The sequence below is a fragment of the Crocodylus siamensis genome, chromosome 6, assembly GCF_052110815.1.
Source record: "Crocodylus siamensis isolate JL-2025a chromosome 6, ASM5211081v1, whole genome shotgun sequence".
In the NCBI taxonomy this organism is placed as follows: Eukaryota; Metazoa; Chordata; order Crocodylia; family Crocodylidae; genus Crocodylus; species Crocodylus siamensis.
Genome location: NC_143400.1, coordinates 45,832,689 through 45,851,612, shown reverse-complemented (window position 1 = coordinate 45,851,612; position 18,924 = coordinate 45,832,689). Strand labels below are relative to the sequence as shown.

The window sequence follows — 18,924 nt, the reverse complement described above, 5'->3', positions numbered from 1 at the left end:
GGGGCTTTGCCCCTGGTTGGCTTCTGTGCAGTACTCAGGGTAGAGGGAGTCTGGACTTCAATCTATAAGCTGGTTCCAATAGCTGTAGGCTGGGTGCAGCTCGTGGTGGTAATATTAACACACCAGGTGGTTGGACATGCTGGGTGCTGTACCAGTATATATAAGGGAGGGCAGAGGCAAGAGAGCAGGGAATAGAACCTCCCCTTCTCAACCTGCCATGGTCACTTGTGCAAGGCAGGGTCCCTGAGGAGACAGTGGCTTGGGGGTGGACACTGAGCTAGGGGGTAGCCGGGCAGGGGAGCTGTGCACACAGCTGGGGCAGCAGTCCCTGAGTTAGGATGCCCTGGTAGGCTCTGCATCTGCAGAGTGAGTCCCTGGACTGGGGGTTTTAGGGAGTCCAAGGGGGAAATGCTGGGGCAGACCTAGCATTGGTGTGGCAGGGACTGGATGATTCTGGGTACCTAAAGTGTGCACTCTCATCCTTTTGGCCTGCCTACTCTGGCTGCTGGGAGTCTGTCTGGCCTGTAAGTTAGGCCAGAGGAGCCCTGTAGATAAGTGTTCCCACAAGGGGATCTAATCCTCTAGAAGCAATTCTTCCTCACACTGCAAAAGCAGCAGGCATTTCCCAGGAAGCACACACAAGCCCCTCCTGGCCTGCCTCCCCTGGCAGGTAGAGGGGAGGGGAGATTTCGGGTTTGTTTGGATTTGTTTGTTTTTATCTTTATTTCCAGTTTCAACTTTTCTACAAGAAAAGAATAAAAAAAATAGAGAACTCTACAGATCGTCAAGGCAACTATCTTCACAGAGACAAGGCCCCGGCATCGACTTGCCACAGAGATGAGAGCAGAGCACTGGTGACCACGGAGACAAGGTCATGGCATGGATTGGCATAGAGTGGGGGGGCACCACACCAATCATCATGGTGACAGCTATGGCAAACATTGCCCTTTGAATGAGGCCCCAGCAATGATCAGCATGCAGATGAAGCCATGGCCCTGCTGATCATGGAGTTGAGACCATGGCATTGATCGCCACAGAGACCACGCTGCAGCATGAATTGCCATAGAGACATGCCCACGGGTGGACACGCACCCATGTCACAGAAACTACAGGCACATCCCATCCTGTGGCACAGAAGCCTGAGACAGACTCCCTCTTCGTGCCACATATCCCCAGATGGACCCCTTCCTGTGGCATAGAAACCAGACACACTCATCCCATGGCCTGGGTGCTCCTGTACAGTTCTGTCTGTGCACAGGAGGTCTGGTGCACCTGTGGCTCCCAGGATGAGCCCATGGCTTGGAGATGCATGGACCCATGGCCTGCCCATTCCTGGTGCCAGAAACACTGGTACCAACAACAGGATCAGTTATAGACACCAGAACAATAAAATGCAGCTCCTGGGGGCAACCCCCCCTGCAGAGGCAGGGCGCAGACCACCTGGGAACAGCCCCTGTGAGCCAGCCAGGCTGGAGAGGTCCAGGAGGTATAGGGGACTCTACCCCAAACGCTGGACTCCCCCATGGCCCTGGGTATGCCTTTCTGGGGCTCTCCCCTCTCCCCATGGCTCATAGCTGCCCTGGTACTCCTCTACCTTTCTCCTAGAGAGTTCCCCTCCCTGCCTGACTGCTGTTAGTTTAACCTCTACACTATGGCCCCTGCCTCCACCTGGCTCCCTATGGGGGGTAGAGTGGGTTGGGTTTCTTCTGCTCCTGGGCACTAGGTCTCTAGGCCCTGTGAAGGGCAGCAGGACCCCCTGCTCACTGCTCCATCACACAGCCCAGCCTCAGGCCTGTCCTGGCCCCTGCTCTTCCTGCGTCTCGCCTGGTCCCATGGCTATGGGGGCTCTGTGGGATGGTGGGGTTTCCCCTTGGTGTGCGGCACTCAGTGGCTCTTCCCCAAGTCCCAGTCCCTCATCGGGATGCTTCAGGAGCTGTTCCTCATCCCTCCCCGAGCTGGGAGGGCCCAGGAGCGCTGACCCCTCAGTGGGTAGTCCTAGCTCACTGTTGACCTCCTCATGGGCACAGGACCTGGAGGAGGGTGCTACAGTGGGGCGGCGACCTCGGGCCTTGCGGCTGTGATGCACCTGGAGGTGCAGGGCCATCAGCTCAGGTGCCGAGGTGGCAAAAGGGCAGAAGAGGCAGCGATGCAGAGTGGACGCGCCCTCCAGCGCTGGCCGCAGCGAGAGGTCCAGTGGCTCAAAGTCGGCCCTACCATTCCGTAGCACTGGGTTAGCGCAGGCCCCTTTCCGGCCACCACGCTCGTGCCTGGCACCCCAGGCCTGTGGCAGAAAGATGCCCTGGTACTTGTCAGCTGCTTGCAGGGGCAGGTAGGGTGATGCCTTGGCTGTGGTACGGCCCCGTAGCTCTGGGGGCCCACCAACACTAGTGTTGGCACTCTTCTGCTCTCGGTGGTGGCGCTGCAGGTGGTACTTGAGTGAGCCAGACTGTGTGCCAGCATAGTCACAGTGGGGACACTTGTACGGACGCTCACCTGCCAGGAGAGAAGGGAGAGGTCAAGGTGAGATCTGAGAGCCCAGACAGACAGACACAGAGCCAGCCGAAGCGCCTCAGGGGAGCCTTCAATAGGCCCTGGAGGTCCTTTTGGTTTTTAGCCACAAATGGGGAAAGTCTAAAACATTATCATTGTTTGGCGAAATTTTCATACGCACAAACAGGGGCTGCTAGTTTGAATTCAGACCTCTGGTGCCTTCCATGCCTCTGGTTTCCACCCCTCTCCCAGGCTTCCCCTGCCCCAGCACTCAGCTCACCCGTGTGGACACGCAGATGTACTTTGAGGTGGTGGGAGGAGCGGAAGGATTTGCCACAGTATGGACAGTCCTTGCCGGAGATGCTGCGCCCCCCCTCTGGGCGCAGGGGTCCCAAGCACAGCCTGGTCTCTTCTGGAGAGAGGGGAGAGGAGACAGCAATGAGTCACACCAAAGGGACCTCAGCAAAGGAGGTGACTCAGGACTGGGGGGGTTTCAGGGATATATTTGAGGCTGGGGGTGCACCAGGGTTTGGGGCTGGTGCTCAGAGATCCAGTCTGAGAGTCTGAGGGGTACAGAATAGGGGGTGACGGTGGGTCTTGGAAGGTGGCGTGGGAGGCACGGAGTCTCAGGGGTGAGTCTGGGATCAGGGGAATCTCAGGGGCTCGTGCTGGAGGTACAGAGTTCAGAGGGGAAGTTCTGGGGTAGGGGGTCTCGTGGGTACACGCTGGGGGTAGGCAACGGATATCCCAAGCCCTAGACTCACCCTGTTTCCCTGGGCTTGGCAGGGCCGTGGCCCCGGCTGTCCCCACGCTGGATGTGCCCCTGCTGTCCGTGGCGAGCCCATGTCCCGCCGCAGCATGGAGTGAAGCCAGTGCTCCCAGCACCTGGCCCCTGGCCCACTCCCCGTCCTGGTGGCTCCGGCTGTGCAGAGCCATCTGCTGGTGGCTGGCAAAGGCCCGGGCACAATCTGGGCAGCGGTGTCCCCCGTCCACACCAGGGCTGCCCTCCTTCCCTGCCTCCTTGCCCCTGGGGCGCCACTGGCGCTCCCGCTCCCCCCATATCTGGGCTGCCGCTTCTTGGCTGCTTTCCACTGCCCGGGCAGTGGCGTGAAGCCGCTCAGCACAGCTGGCATCACCTGGTGGGCGCAGCTCGACGTAGCCAAGGAAGGAGCTGGCCTCAGCCTTGTCAGCAGTAACAGGTGGCAGGAAGGTGGGGTAGAGCGCCTCGTAGCCCAGCAGCAGCCCCCCCGGCACCTCCGGCACGGCTCCCCGCTCGCCCTTGAGGCCCAGCTTGCTGAGGTGCACCTTCATGTGGTTCTTGAGGAACCACGGCTCCTTGAAGCAGCGGGCGCACACGGGGCACTTGTGATCGAAAGAGTCTTTGTGCTTGCGCATGTGGCCCTTGAGGAACCACGACTGGGTGAAGGCCTGCCCACACACCTGGCACCGGAACTCAGCGGGTGCTGGCGCTGGCGCTGGAGCTGGAGCAGGGGCCACAGGAGGCGAGGGCGTGGGGGCCGGTGCCTGGGGAGCCCCATGAGCCTCCTGCCCGTGCCGCTGCAGCTCGCCTTCCTGGGCTGCAGCAAAGGGGCACTGCCCGCACTTGTAGGGCTGGTGGAGTATGCGGAGGTGGCGCTCCCGCTCCCCGGGCGTCCGGAATTTGCCCTTGCAGAAGGGGCAGCGGAAGCCAGGGGGCAGTGGCGGGGGCGGCGGGGGGAGAGGCTGAGGTGCCGGGGGTGGAGGCGCAGGGGGCGGGGGAGGCTCTTCTTCCTCCTCCTCTTCTTCCTCCTCCTCCTCACCCTCACTGGCAGCTGATGGGCCCCGACGCAGCAGTGCCCGCTCCTCCAGCTCCAGCACCAGGCGGCTCTGGTGGCTGAGGCGGGCGTGGGCATTGGGGTGATGGGAGCGCAGGTGGAGACGCAGGAGGCTGCGCTGGGCAGCCCGGTGGCCGCAGTAGGGGCAGGTGAAGAAGGGGGTCTCGCCAGCATGGATGCGGGTGTGCAGGGCCAGGATGCTGTTGAAGCGGAATCGCTTCCCACACACGGCGCAGGGGAATGGCCGGGCTTTGCGCCCTGCCCCAGGGGCCACCCCCAGCTCTGGCCCGTTGAAGTAGCGCTGCAGGTCCAGCTCCCCGTTGAAGGCAGGCTCATTCTCGCCGTCACCAGGGGGCACCTCCTCGGGTGACCCCTGGGTTGGCGGGGACAGGGGTTCCTGTAGGAGAGGTGGGGATGGCAGGGCTGCGCAACTGGCAGGGCTGCTGGCTGTGACTTTGTGCGGTGATTGCGATGGGGAATGCACTTCCTGCAAAGGGAGAAGAGCAAAGGGACAGGATTACAAAGACAGCTGGGGGACAACTGAGGTCTAGGAAGACCCCTTTCACCCATCTCTCCATCCCTGGGGTATATCCTTGAGACCAACTAAGCATGTCCCTGAGGATCAGCTACTTTCAATCAACACCTCAAGTGCCCCTCAGTCCCGAACAGCAGAGACTCCCTATGCCTGAAAAAGGGTGATTGCACCCAAAAGCTTGCAAATAACTTTTTCCCAACTACTCAGTTGGTCTAATAAAAGATATCACATCTACCCAAAGAAACTTGCCTGCCTTAGTCGCAAACATGCTTGATAGCTAACTGCGGCCTGCAGGCTGCCATGGAAGTATACTGATTTGGGACAATAACTGTGCCATCAAGTGGGGCACAAGTTCAACATTTAAACCTGTTTCCTGGACTGTACATTCCCTCCAGAAATGTAGGGCATGTCAAACACTCTTTTGTAACTGACGGCCCCTTCTCTGCTACCAAACAGGCATCTATGTGGACTTTAGGTTCCTCAGTGCAATTCTATTCTGCTATTCAAGTTCTTAAAATCCATCTTGCATCTCATTTTGTCAGACACCATTTGCTGAGTAAGGAGGAGGAGGAATACCCTGACTTTTGCACTGACCATTTTTGGGGGACTGGAAGAGGCCTGTCCATTCACTTATGTGCCTAGGAGTTGGAACAGGACCTGGCTCCAGATTTTGTTTCAGTTCCAATCATTTATTTTTTTTTAGATGTCTAGCAAAATTGACAGAGCTCAACAATTTCAGGTTCTCTTTTTTGAAAACCTTCTTATTTCAGTGAAAATGTGGCGGTTACTGTCTTCCCAGAGGAAGCTTTGGCTTTGATCAAATCAGCGTGCTTCAATGAGATGCCATTTGGTTGAAAAATTCCCAGCCAGTCAACACCTCGAGGCAGGCAGTTCGCTGCGACTGCCAGAGTGCTGGGCCCACATGAGCTGTTGCAGCTTTGGGTGCTATCATTGACTCACAGGCCCCACCTCAATCATATTCAGTGGCAATGAGTTCCACAGGCCAACACCATGCAAGGAGAGTGAGCATGGCCTACCAGGGTCTACAATTTTTGCTTGTCCTTCTTATACAATGTCTCCTTGGCCTTGTGTGGAGAAACAGGGAAGCCACCACTTGCTGGTCTCCTTCTCTGAACCAGCCGATATTTAATGGCCTTTACCCCAGCTCCTTTCATCAGAGAAAAGAGCCTTTCCTGTCTCAGTCTGTCTACATGGCAGTCCAAGACTGTGATAGGTCTCATGGCTGTTCTCTAAATCTCCACCAACCAGCCCATGCAGTAGGGAAGGGCACTCACCTCCATGGTAGCAGTGATCACATACTTCAGTTCTGTTATCTGGCGCAAGGGGCTGCCAGCAGCCTACAGTTGGGCCTGGCATCAGACACCATAGGGAAGAACATGGGTTGCAAAAGAAAAAGATAGAACTGCTCAGACTGGGGAGTGCAGTGCATGGAGATTATTCACACCCGACACCTGCCTTGCAGAGATGCACACATGCCACCCCACCACACAGGGATTAACGCCTGACACCCTCATTGCAACCAGATACATGCCCAGCACCTGCAACGCACAGCGATTCGTACCCACTCTGAGCACACACCCTGGTTCAGGACCCTCAGGGGACTCACACACTGCTCTGCCTTGTTTCTACATCATAACTGGGCTTAGATGTGAGATCACCAGTGAGCTGCTCAGACTGGAAGCAGAACTATAGGGACTGGGGACACTTTCAGGCCAAAAAGCAAGGTGCCTAGAAGAAGTTTGGGCAGCTAAAAGGCTTTTCTTGAATAACAGCTTTGCACCTAGATGCCCAAGTCCTATTTTATGCACCAACATCCCCTACTGGTTCCAGCTCCTAGCCTTTGGCTTGTCTCCCTGCCTCTGCCACTGAGTTCCTATGCACTGCTGAGCAAGTCACTTAATCCAAACTTTGTAGACATGGTGGTCTTTCTTTTCCAGGGGCCTGATTTGAAACACCCACCATCTTATATGCAGAAGTGTAGAGCTCTCCCAGCTGCAGGTGAAGACGGAGTTGTGCAATGAACAACTGGAATGATGTAAAATGCTTAGTTCTTTGAAAAATCATTAAATCGCAGGGTTAGAACGGACCTCAAGCATCATCTCATTCAGTTCCCCACACAGAGAGAGAATGATCTGGGCCTAAACCATCCCAGACAGATGCATGTCCAGCGTCTTCTTGAAAAACTCCAAGGAACGAGATGCTACCCCTTCCTGTGTTGGCTTGCTCTATTCTCCTACTGCTCTTCCTATTAGGGAGTTTTTCCTGAGATTTGATTCAGATAGGTCTAAACTCTTTGCTTCAAGTCCTGCACTTTGTGTCAAGGGAAACAGTTGTCTCCCTTGTCTGTCTAGCAGCCTTTCAAACATTTGGAAATTGCAGTTGCACCTCCCCTCATCCCTTTAATTTCCTTTTCTCCAGGCTAAACATGCCTACTTTTCTCCACCTTTCCTCAAACAGCATGTGTGCCAATCCCTGTATTACCTTTGCTCCTTGCTTTTGGACTCTCTCCAGTTTCTCTATGGCTATCTTAAAATGCTGTCCCCTGAACTGGTCACCGTACTATACCTGAGGCCTAAGCAGCCCTGAGATACTATCACTTCCCTTGTTCTGCATAGTGCTGCTGTTTATGTCGCCCAAAACTGCAGCTGGATTTCTGACAGTACTGTATTGCTGATTCATGCTGATTTTATAATCTCCCTTAGCCTTTGGCTGCTTCCCCACAGGACCACTGCAGAGCCAATATTACTGCCTTCTGTCCTTTTGCACTTGTTTTAGTCAAATTTCATGTTGTCATCTAAAGCCCAGCTCTCCAATCTGTCAAGAGGCTTTTGACTGCTCACCCTAGCCTCTCAAGTGTTTACAGCTCCTGCTAGGTTTGTGTCATCTGCAATTTTATTAGGAAGCTCTCTATTCCTGCCTTCAAGTCTTCAATAAAAAATGTTAAGCAGCACCAGCTCAGAACAGACCCTAGTGAAACCCTGCTTGAAACCTCTTGCCTTTCTGACATCAATCCATTTATAGTTGTTATAGTTGTTCAGGTAATTATGCATCCACCTAATAGTGCCCGTAATTCTGTTCAGCCCACATTTCTCCAGTTTACTTTTGAAAATATCATGTTGGACTGTGTCAAAAGCTTTACTACTGTCCAGGTAGATGATGTGCCCCACATTTCCCCTTGTCCACCAAACTAGTGACCCTGCCTTTCATGACATTGCAAATATTATTGTCAGTGGCTATGAGATTTCCACAGCCAGTTTCTTCAGCTTCCTACGAAGTTTGTCAGGTGCTACTGTCTTAAATCCATTCTAATTTGTTGACAGCTCTCTGATGTGCTTGTTACTTATTATGACCTGCAACCCTTTCACTTTTTTATACTCATTTTGTTAGCTCTCAGGTCAGTGGATTTTTGTGTCTAAAGAAATCAGGCGAAAAGCTTTTCAAATTATGGACAGAATATGCAGGGAATGGAAGATCCTGGCTGTTTAAATGCCCAAAAGGTCAGGGCTTGACTTGCTAAATATATTGTCCTGGAAATAAAAACCTCATCCTCTGTAAGCTGGGCAAAGATTTTTTTTGACCAAAGCTTTTTCCTCTGTATAAAATGGAGTGTTAAAATCATGTATTTTTTTCCACAGGAAAATGTCAAGGACACATTGGTTTGGTTTGGTTTGGTTTGGTTTGGTTTGGTTTTCTTGGAGACATTCACAACAAGGATCTCAGTCCATTCTCAAACGTTCTTTATGCTTCCTTTTTTTGAAAACATGCACATTTTCAAAATTAGCAACTGAAAAATTCAGAAGTCTGTTCCCCCACCCTCCCCCTTCAGTGTTGCTACTGAATATTATGGCATGGATGATGTCCCAAGGTATTTTATCCTCTTTAATGTCTCATTCTTTGTTTTCCAGTTTTCCAGTTGGAAAAATTAGTGAGCAGCAAATGGAAAAGGAAAGTTGGCTCTTCTGTTACTCTGGAATGTTGCCAAAGTCAGAGAAGTTTTGAAAATTTACACAGTGAAAAAAGGAAGAAGCAGGGAAAACAACAGAGCCACCAAATGACTTTCATCCTATTGCTTTTTGATGGGAGAACCGGAAGAAGAAATCAGGGGTGGGAAAACAAGCTTTTAAAATTTGAATCCATTTCCAGTTGTTGAATAATAAAAAAAATACAAATACATCCATTTGAAATGAAATGGGAACTTTAATGGTGCCCCCAAATTCATTTAGTTTTCAAATTTCTCTGTGAAAATTTAAAAAATGCTGACTTTTGATTTAGAAAACCCTGTTAAAAATATTTGGTGTGAATCATCTGGGAGTAGCTCACACTTTAACATTAGTACTTAGATTATTTCAGGGCTGATTGTTCCACACAGATGTTCAGCTCAACCTCACTGGTCTGCACCCAGCCCAGCTTAGAAGAATAACCATTTCCCCCTTCTTATAGCTGTTTGGTGGCTTCCCTATGAGATGAGTTTGCTAGACCTGAATTTCTCAAATAATAAACATTCCCTCCGTACTTTTCACTATTTCATTTATTTTTCAGATGCTCCCTAGTTTCACCCCTAGCCAAAAGGCTAAGGAGCAAGCTGGAGAGAAAGCCTGAGAGCAGCCTCCCATTATGTAATCGAAATCCTTGCATTTGGAGGCATTTATAAATTCTTGCAGGGGCTAGCCTGCCTACACTGCAAAGAGCAGGCCTTCATCCTCTAACTACACAAAGTCAATAAGGCCAGGAAGAAGGGTCTCTTTCCTGCTAGGTAAATAAAACCATATGGGCTGAAAACCACCTCATGGTAGTATGGTGATACTCCCCTGTCAGTAAATCCAAGAGCTGCCCAGGCAACTGAATCACCCCAGATGTGACACACCCCCCACCTCCCCCCCCCCAGTGCCAGTGAGCCATGGTGAGAGGAAGTAGGAAAGGTAGATCACACCTCTGCTGTCCTGTCCATGCACAGACAGCATCATGCTGCAGGGCTGCACAGCACAAAGTCAACATTTTCTTTAAAACCAGAGTTTATTGTTATCTGACCACAGGCTGCAAGCATGAATATTAGCTGACTGATGGATTTGCAAAACAACCATCCTGCATGGAGGTTGGTGGCTGGCTGTGTTGGTACCTCTTGTTGTTGATATCTCTGCTCTGGTGAGAGTGTCCTCAACATGGCATAGATAATCAAGGGAATATAGAGTATCCAGAGCCTTGGGGTGTCCTTGGTGGCTGAGAGTATACAGGAAGGCTGTCATGGCAGCCAGCCTAGCTCCCAATCTGGCATGACCTGGGAGTCTCCAAGGTTAACATTTATGCTGGTGTAACTAGAATTACATAGGAAGCAGATGGGCAATGCAAATGCCAAAATCAGGGTAACTTCACTCTGTTCACTGACAAATTATCCCCGAAAGAATCCCTGACTCCTTCAAGGGTAAAACTCTTCTGAACTACCAGTGTAAGTGTAATCTGGCCAAACCCATCCCAGAGTAGCCATTGGCTCAAGTCAAACAGGCTATTTCCTGTTCCCTGGGTGTGTCTACATGTGCATGTACTATGCAGTAAGTTACTGCATAGTAAGCGGTTTTTACGGGGCCATCTACACATGCAGGCATTACAGCTCAGTAACACTGTGGACTGACTTGGGACTAAAGTTAGTCCCAAATCAGTCCACACACAGGGTTACTGCGCAGTAAGGTGTCTACACGTGCCTTACTGTGCAGTAACTATTTGGGCATAAATTTGCTACCTGCTTCATGCAGGTAGCTAACTTACACCCAAGTCGGAACAAGTCACCATAGCTACTGTGCAGACACACACCTGTACCGTGCAGCAATTTTTGGTTACTGTGCAGTAACCTAAGTTACTGAATTCTTCTGCCCCAAAAGAATTCCTGCTTCTGGCATAATGTATGTCGTGGTACAGAACTGCTGTAAGTTACATCAGGGTATCCATTCACTTGTCCGTGCCCTCGTTAACCCTATATTTAATTAGGCCATGGAAAGGTGGAAAGTCTGGAACAGCCTGTCTTAAGATAGTGGTGCTTTGGATTTATTCCATAGCCTGGTAGTCAGAGTATTCACCAAGTGGGAAAGACAGATTTCAATCTCCTTGGGCAAAGGAGGTCATCAAGGCCTACTCATCCACCTCCTTGGGTGAGTATTAGCTAACCAGAAGGCTGTGAGATGAAAAGGGAGAGCACCTCTGCCCCCAACCTTGTTTGGTTAGAAGGGCCTGACTCGGGCTCATGGTTCTGAATCCTGTGGAAAGAGCGGCCTCTCTCTAGCCTGGAGCTGCCCATCTCTTCCCTATTGACAAAGTTAGTGGATCCTTACTCAGTGCTGGCTGCTGACAGTCCGTAACATTGTCGAGGAAGCCTAGGCCCCAAAATTCAGCCTGTTAATTTTACTAGCTATTTGAACATTGGTTACCATAACACTTGGGGTCCCCAAGTCTATTCCATAGCTGCTTCCAGTGTTCACTGGAGACGAGAAGAAACAGGCGTTTCAATCTGTCAGCAAATTTGACAAAGTTGGGCCAACATTTGTTTGGGGGGTGGGGGCAGAAATATTCATAACATCTAATGAAATGAAGAAAAGAAAATTGTTTCAGGTCAGACTAGATATTTGGCGTGGACAAAATCAAAACCATTTAATTCCTACCACTGTCACTTTTTTGGAACTGTTTTAACAAATAAAATTAGAGGATATTTTGAAATGAAAAATAATTTTGAACCAAAAAAAAAAAAAGAAGATAACTCCCAACATTTGATTTGAAAAATGTCCAAAACAAAATGTTTTAATTTTTTAGATTTTTTTAAGTTTAGATTTCATTCCCCAAAACAATTCAACAAAATGGGCACAACTTGATGAAAGGTTTTGCTGTCACAAATCAGCATTTTGCAGTGCAAAAGGATTTGTACAAGGGTCATAAAGTCTTGTATGATGTTGCTGTATGTCATACAAGAGTCACAGAGTGCTGTTCTACAATCTGTGGGCCACGGACCCCTGGGGGTCCACTGACTTTGTCTAAGGGGTCCATGAAAGATGACTATAATCAATCAAATGTATGTGAATGCCCACACTTACAATTCAAAAGGGTCTGCACCTCCATTCAAAATTTTTTAGGGGTCCGCAAATGAAAAAAGTTGAAAACCACTGTTATTGAGAATTAGTGCTGGAAGGGGCCTCCAGAGGTCAGCTAGAGGTCTTACTGAGCTCATGAACAGCCCCCAGCTCTTTCCAAAGACTTGCCAGTTGTAGAACTCAACAACCTTTTCCAAGGAGCTTAGATCCTTAGTTCCATTTCCCAGCTGGAAAACCTGAGGAATGGGAAGTGACTTGCCCCCAGTCACACAACAGCACAAGGGTACAAGCAGGAAATGAATCAAGGTCTCCAGAGGTTCAGTGAATTGCTTTGGCCATGCAGCCATTGGGATCCCTTAGGAGCATCTGAACAACTCAGCCACCTATTTGTTTGCATTAAAAATCATATAGGAACAGGGATGAGCAACACTAGTTAGGGTCAGAGCTGAGGTACATTTGGCCCAGCATCAGGTCAAGTGAGTGGCAGCAGGGATGGCTCATTTGCCCCCAGCTGAGGTCTCAGCCTGCTCTCCAGGATCAGCCATCCCCCTGCGGAAGCAGAGTGCTGGGCTTATGTGACCGGTTACAGCTCTGGGTGCTACCATGACCCCCAGGCCTGTCCAGCTAAGCTCCTTTGCTAAGCTCCTAGCCTCAACCACAGGCAGCGGCAATGAGTTTCACAAGCAATGTTGCACAGAGAGAGGGAGCATTTCCCCCCAGGGCCTCCAGCTGCCTTTCCATCTCACATGCCATCACCTTGGCCTTGTGTGGTAAGATAGGGAGCCCAAGAGCTGCAGGCCTTCTTCTCTGGACCAACCAGCCTTTAACAGCTCTCACCCCTTCCCTCTCTTAAGCGACACTACATTTTCCGACTCTGTTTATACAGGGGTGCGTTTCCCGCTTATTCTCCTGGCCATCCTCTGATCTTGCACTGCCCTTGGGGAGACAGGGCCCTGACTACAGCATCCAGCTGCGGCTGCCTTCCTGCTGCAGAGAAAAACAGGGCCATAGTCTCCCTTTCAGTCACTCCCCCACTCCCTATACATCCTGCCGGAGGTATAGGTCATAGAAAGCATAGAGAAGTAGGGCTGGAAGAGACCTGCAACCCCATGCCTGAGGCAGGATCTTCCCTATCCCAACCACCCTGTACAAATCCACTACACGGTCAACCCTCATACAGCCACAAGGCGTAACACCCTGAAGTGCCACAGGTAAAGGAGGGGGAAGCGCAGTGGCTGCAAAGGCTGTTAAAATACGCACATGTTATGTCAAAGCATGATTTAATGCTAGAGAGTTGGACCTCCATTACCCCCTAAAAGCACATGGAGGGGAAGCTTGGGAGGGTGCAAGGAACAGGAGACTCAGGCACCAGGCAGCCCACATAGAGGGGTTTCTTCCCCTTGCACAAGTGCCTTGGGAGGAAGGTGGTTCAGGCACACAGGGGTGGATGTGTGGGGCATCTGTGCCACTCATTGCCCACCTGAGCCAGGACTGCTAGCCAGGCTGGGCCCCTGGTTCATTGTGCTTGCTGGATTGATTCGTCTCCATGGCCTAGCAAGCCTTGGAAAATGCGTTTTCCTGCCCCCAGGAGTCTTCCCACGGGAGGCTATGGTGGCGCCTGTTGCCTTCCCCCGGCCCTGTGCCCTCTCCCACTGTGGGGCATGTCTGTCCACCAAAAACTCCACGTGTGAAGGAGCTCTGGGGTTTTATCCTCGGGGGAGAGCTTTGTTCCCGGCCTTGGCTCCCCTTCCGTGACAATGCCTGGATACCCCATGCCCTGGCTCCCTGGCAGTAGAGAGGAAGGGAGCAGCTCCCAGGGTGAGCTCCAGGCTCTTAAATCCTGGCTGCCTTGAGCATGTACCAGCAAAAGCAGGGAGGGGGAGGGAGGATGGCTTTAGCCCAAGGCGGTGCAGGCCGGAGATTTCTGGACTGCTGGAAAGCTGCCAGCTCTGAGCGCTCCTTCAGCCCCCTGCGCACCTTAGCATCAAAGTTTGAATTGAAAGGGGGCTTGGCGGGGGGGCGGGGAGCCAGTGCGGCCTGACAACCCACTCCCACCCGAGATCATTTCTCGCCAGCCGGTGGCAGGGCGCAGCGGTGAGAATCCCTGGCCAAAGGCCTCCTTCCCCTCCCCCACCACCAGCCGTCCGTCTGTCCACATAAACTTCTGGGGCCTGGACAAAAGGGACGGAGAGCAAAAAGAGGCCTTCGGAGGCATCCCCTACTGCTGCTGAGAGCCCGGCTGCCTGGCCCCCCTCACCCTGGGTCGCCAGGCCACACGGAGGGCTGCCCCCCCTCAATCCCCACCTCACTCATGCTGGCGTGAGCATCCCCCCCATACAAGGATGCCCAGACAAGGGCGGGATTGTCCCTGCCGGCCCCTTCCCAGCAGCCCAGGAGAACAAAAGGCTCCAGGAGAGGCAGCAGCGCCCGCCCCGGCTCCTTTGTGCCACTCGGTGTTTATGTAAAGCAGTGCATTCCAGACTGCACAACCCCTGCCCCCACCGCCCCCCACCGCCCCCGGCCCCCCACCCGCGGGCACAGGCCCCTTGGCCCCTGGGAAGCAGTGCCCCTCCCTGCCACCCGGTCCCCAACTCCTCCAGCAACACAAAGGGCTACCCAGGGAAAACCCTTCTGCGGTGAGGCTCAGGTGCATGGCCAAGCTTCCCCCCCGCCCTGGCCAGGCCCACAGGTGGGTCGAGGCCAAAGTTGGCTTACTTTTGCCCTCGCCCAGAGCACCCCCAAACAGCCGCCTCTTCCCCCGCTGCCCGCACGGCACCTGCTCCCAAGTTGGAAGCCAGGGGCGGGGGGGAGGGGGACAACTGGCACCCGGAAAACGGGGGGGACGGCACCGGCAGGGGAGGCGACGACAAGGGCTGCTACTCACGGGCCAGATGAGGCGACAGCTCGGGAACCCCCCGCACCAGCGCTGAGCTGGGAGAGACTGAGGTGAGCGGCGGGCGAGCGGCCGGCCTCCCCTTTTCATTGTATGGAGCAGGCATGCATGGAGCAATTTGCATTTTTGAAGCTTTTCATCGCTGCAGAAGCGGATCAAGAGGGATTCTCGTCCACCCCCCCCACCCCCCCCTGCGCTCGTCTCCTGGCGCAAAATGGTGGCAAGGCTGGGAAGGTTGGGAGGGGGGTCCCGGCACGGGAAGGCCAGATGGGGACAGGGGAGAGAGAGGGGGCATGGAGCCTGCTCCTCCAACTCGTACCCCCTTTGTTCAGATGAGGGGAGAGGAGGAGGATGAGGCCGGACGTGGATCATGCTGTTAAGAGAGTAACTGGGGAGCAGAAGGACAGGAGGATGGCACAGGGCAGGGGCTGCGGGCAGCATGGAGGAGACCCTGCAGATCCCCTGGGGTAGAGCGGGAACAGGAAAGGCCCTGTGCACCTGCTGTTGCAAAGCATGCTGGGCATGCAGCCATGCTCTGACCCCACACCTAGCCCCTGACATCGCTTCCCCCTGACCCCAGAGCAAACCTGCCGCCCTCTGGCCTCACCTGCCCTCTGCCCTAGCTCCCCCTGGGGAAATGCCCTCCACCCCACCTCATCGGCTTCCCAACAAAGCACAACCCGCCTGCCATGGCTCTGCTGACACAGCCACCATGTCCTAACCTCCTTGGAGGCCTGGAGCTGCACGCCCATCCCTTAGAACCAGCCTCCCCTAGGGGCACTGCTCCCGTGGCCCTACCTCCCCCTACCAGCAACGCCCCTCAGGGAAAATGCCCTTGTGCCCCGTCTCTCTTTGCAGCAGCCCCAACCTTCCCTCACGAGGCACTGCCCTGCCCCCAGCCTGTCTTGCCCCTGCCCCACATCAACCTCCTCACACCTGACCCTGCCTCTCCAACGTCCTCTGCCAGGCACAGGGCCCCTGTCCCAGCACCAGCCTGCTCCCAGGGCACTCCCCCACCAACCTGGGCATGCCTTCAGCTCTCTCCAATCTCTATATAGATACAGAGCAATGCACCTTTGCTGCCCTGGAGCAGTCAGATGCTAGCTCATTAACGCATATTAGGTAATACGCTCTGGAAATGCATCCCACTGGAAAAATCCTAGCTTTGCTACCCTCCAGTGGCACTTAGTACGTGCTATACTGCTTGGATGCTAGCATTTGCAGTTCATTTAACACATGCTAAGTGTAACGTGTGACAAGGCCCTCCATTGCTACCTCTGCTTCCTGGGAGTACACAAGTGCGGGTTAGTGGTAGCCATCTGTCGAGCAGGCATCCGGTGCTGGTGCTGCATATCCCCAGGAGAAGAGGCTGCAGAGTAGGGCAGCAATGGTCATCCCAAGTGGAGGCTGCATGGAGATGAATAGAGTGAGTTGCCCAGGAAAGTTAGGGACCCTCCTTCCTTGGGGGGTTTTAAGCTGAAGCAATGAGGATCCCATAGACCAAAGGGGCATGCATGTGAATGCTTCAGACACCGCATGGTGCTCTATGACATGCTGATTATAGGGAGGGAGGGATTCATGAGACACTGGCCCCTGGTGGTGGGCTGGTTGGACATTATTATCTGTTGAGAAATGCTTCCCCATTACAGCCTATGGAAGGATGCTTGGGTGCTGTTATTGGAAGCTGGTCCCATGGCTAGGTGTTGCATTCAGGTGGGAATAGTCATTTCCCAGCCTGTCATACCTGGTACTTGTAGCAGGATAGAGAACTTCTCTTCACTGTGGTACCAGCAGAAGGGTATAGTGATTGACCAAAGGGAGTTTGGACCTTGGGGAGGGTTGAAGGTATTTGCAGTGGGTGTTGGGAGAAGCCCAAATCCACAGGAAAGCCATAGAGCCTGGATTCCTAGTAAAAAAAAAAAAATGGCTAAAGGACCCAGAACCGGAGCAGAGGGCCCAACCAGCAGTGTTAGCCAGAATGCCCCCCATCCCAAATACCAACCTACCTCTAGGGGCACTGCCCTGGTCCAGGCCTTGGGGTGATGCAGGTTTTGGGTGGTTCCACGCCTATCTCTCCTGTGGGGTCCCACGTGTGGAGAAAAGGCTGGGATGGCTTTGGGCCTGTCTCATCCTTGTGCTCACACCCAACTTCTGCTGAGGCTATTTGCTTCCTGATGTGGGGTCAGCTAAGGATAGGAAAGCAAAGAGGAAGGGAGAACTGGAAGAGGGTTTCCCAGATGTTTTGTGGAGCTCTTTGGTGGATGCAGGGTCCAGTCAAGTGGAAGCAAGCACTGTCTCACAAGAGCCCTGGCCCTGGCAGGACTCAATGCCAGCATAAAATCTCAATCCTGGTGCCAGGAAGAGGCTATACTGGCCCTGCAATGACTGTCACAAGTCCCTGCCATGACACCAGAAATACACACTGGTAGGCTTCAGTCCCTGTGATGCCTTGGTACATACCTAGACTTGCCAGGGGCAGAACATTTTTCTAGACCTCCATGGATGTGACCAGCCAGGTGTGCTGGGCATGGAACAGGCAGCTACAGAAGTGGGACACCATAAATCTGCGCAGGGCTGCAACACGGATTGATGGCTAGTATCTCTGCTTTATTAATACACAGGATAAACAGTGGGAGTACATACAGAGCCTAGCTCCTTGGCAAAACCCCAGCCTTCTCTGAGACCCCCAAGAGCGGGTACCCTCAGGGCTGGAGCTGTATTTGGCATATGCCCATATCTTGGCAACCCAACCCTGCTTTCACCCATGATAGTAGCCATGTCTTGCTGGCTCTCTCTCCTGCAGGTTATATATTGTACATATAGTCATGAATATTTGTATACGTGTCACCCCAATGTGAGAGTTGATGTAACTGAGTCCTCACGGCATTCCAGTCTGTCAGGCATATATCCCATGATGCTAGTTCCCTACCTTACCCCCACCCCTTCAGGGAAGTTCCCATAATGCTTTCATGTCCACACGCACAGAATTTCCCATGCTTTAGTCCCATGATGCTCCAGTCTGCCAGGCATGGGGTTTCCCAGGAAGCCTCATATCTCCCAGGAGGAAATTGCCTTCAATGTCCCAATTTCTTGTGGAAGCAAATTTCCCACAATGCTCCAGGTTCCCCAGGCACAGAATTTCCCATAATAGTCCAGTTTGCCAGGCACAGACTTTTCCACAGCAGCTCACTCTTTCTATACACAACATTTCCCATAATGCTCCAGTTTGCTTGGAAAGGAAAGACATGAACAACGCATGCCCCCGGAGGCTGGGGGGGGCACAGCAACTGCCTGCAGTCGGCCACAGCGATGGGTGTGGTGAGTGCCAACCAGCAGTCAGCGACCACCCAGACGCCGCTGGCAATGTTGGCAGCAGCCAGCCGTGATCAGCGACTGCCCGCAGACGCCACTGGCAGTGTTGGGTGGGGGTGAGAGGCAACTGCCCACAGGCAGCGCTGACAGTGCTTCTTTCAGGGGATGCACCAGCAATCTCAGGGGGTGCACATGCACCCGTGTGAGTAAAGGCCTTATGATGTTTCCCTTCCCTTTTATACACAATGGCACATCTACATGCTAATATGCTACTGTGCAGTGTAATTAGGCTACTGCGCAGTGAACATCACTAAAAACCATGCACAGGCATTACTGCGCAGTAGTGTGAGTTACTGCACATTTATTTAGTACCTGGTTAACCAAGTACTAAACTTAATGCACAGTAACTATGGCACATTAATGAACATGTAGACACACCCAATCTACCCTAATGCTAGTCTTCCCAGGCACTGATTTCCCTGTCCTTTTAGAGGGCCAAGGATGGGGCATGACTGCCCATTGTACTCACACACAGTGGGACATGCCAACAGAGAATGAGGAGCAACCTCTGTCAGCTGGGCTGTGCCGGGACTCCATGGGATTTTGAACATGCAAAAAAGGCAGGCCCTTCTGAGCTCACATTCAGTTTCTGGTCCCCAACAGACTTTTCCATGACGATCGGATTACAGGAAGCTCCCTTCAGGCTGGAATTCAGGCAAGGGGGTGTTTGTTTGCAGAGGACGGGCAGCATCCACGCAATCAGAGCTGTATAAGCATGAGTGGGATTGG

At 52.8% G+C, this 18,924-nt stretch overlaps 1 protein-coding gene across 2 annotated transcripts; it reads right to left on the bottom strand.

The window, feature by feature from the left end:
* Nucleotides 1–704: 704 nt before the first annotated feature.
* ZNF219 (zinc finger protein 219) lies at nt 705–18,790 on the bottom strand. Of its 2 annotated transcripts, XM_090051152.1 has the most exons (7): nt 16,830–18,790; nt 16,568–16,729; nt 16,099–16,230; nt 6,135–6,209; nt 3,255–4,791; nt 2,771–2,902; nt 705–2,493 (listed from the first exon to the last, which is right to left on the bottom strand). In XM_090051152.1, exons 4-7 carry the CDS (start codon nt 6,138–6,140, stop codon nt 1,787–1,789), a joined length of 2,382 nt encoding a protein of 793 aa, XP_089907278.1. In that variant the 5' UTR covers nt 6,141–6,209; nt 16,099–16,230; nt 16,568–16,729; nt 16,830–18,790; the 3' UTR covers nt 705–1,786. The 2 variants fall into 2 exon arrangements, with proteins under 2 accessions (XP_089907278.1, XP_089907279.1); XM_090051153.1 differs by lacking the exons at nt 16,099–16,230; nt 16,568–16,729; nt 16,830–18,790 and adding an exon at nt 14,815–16,080.
* Nucleotides 18,791–18,924: the final 134 nt, after the last annotated feature.

Bases quoted from the DNA above. Each gene is read 5' to 3' on its own strand.
- ZNF219 (XM_090051152.1), bottom strand. The intron at 2,903-3,254 runs GTGAGTCTAGGG...CCCTCTCTCCAG, and splicing joins GCCAAGCCCAGGGAAACAGG to AAGAGACCAGGCTGTGCTTG. The intron at 2,494-2,770 runs GTGAGCTGAGTG...CTCTCCTGGCAG, and splicing joins ACATCTGCGTGTCCACACGG to GTGAGCGTCCGTACAAGTGT.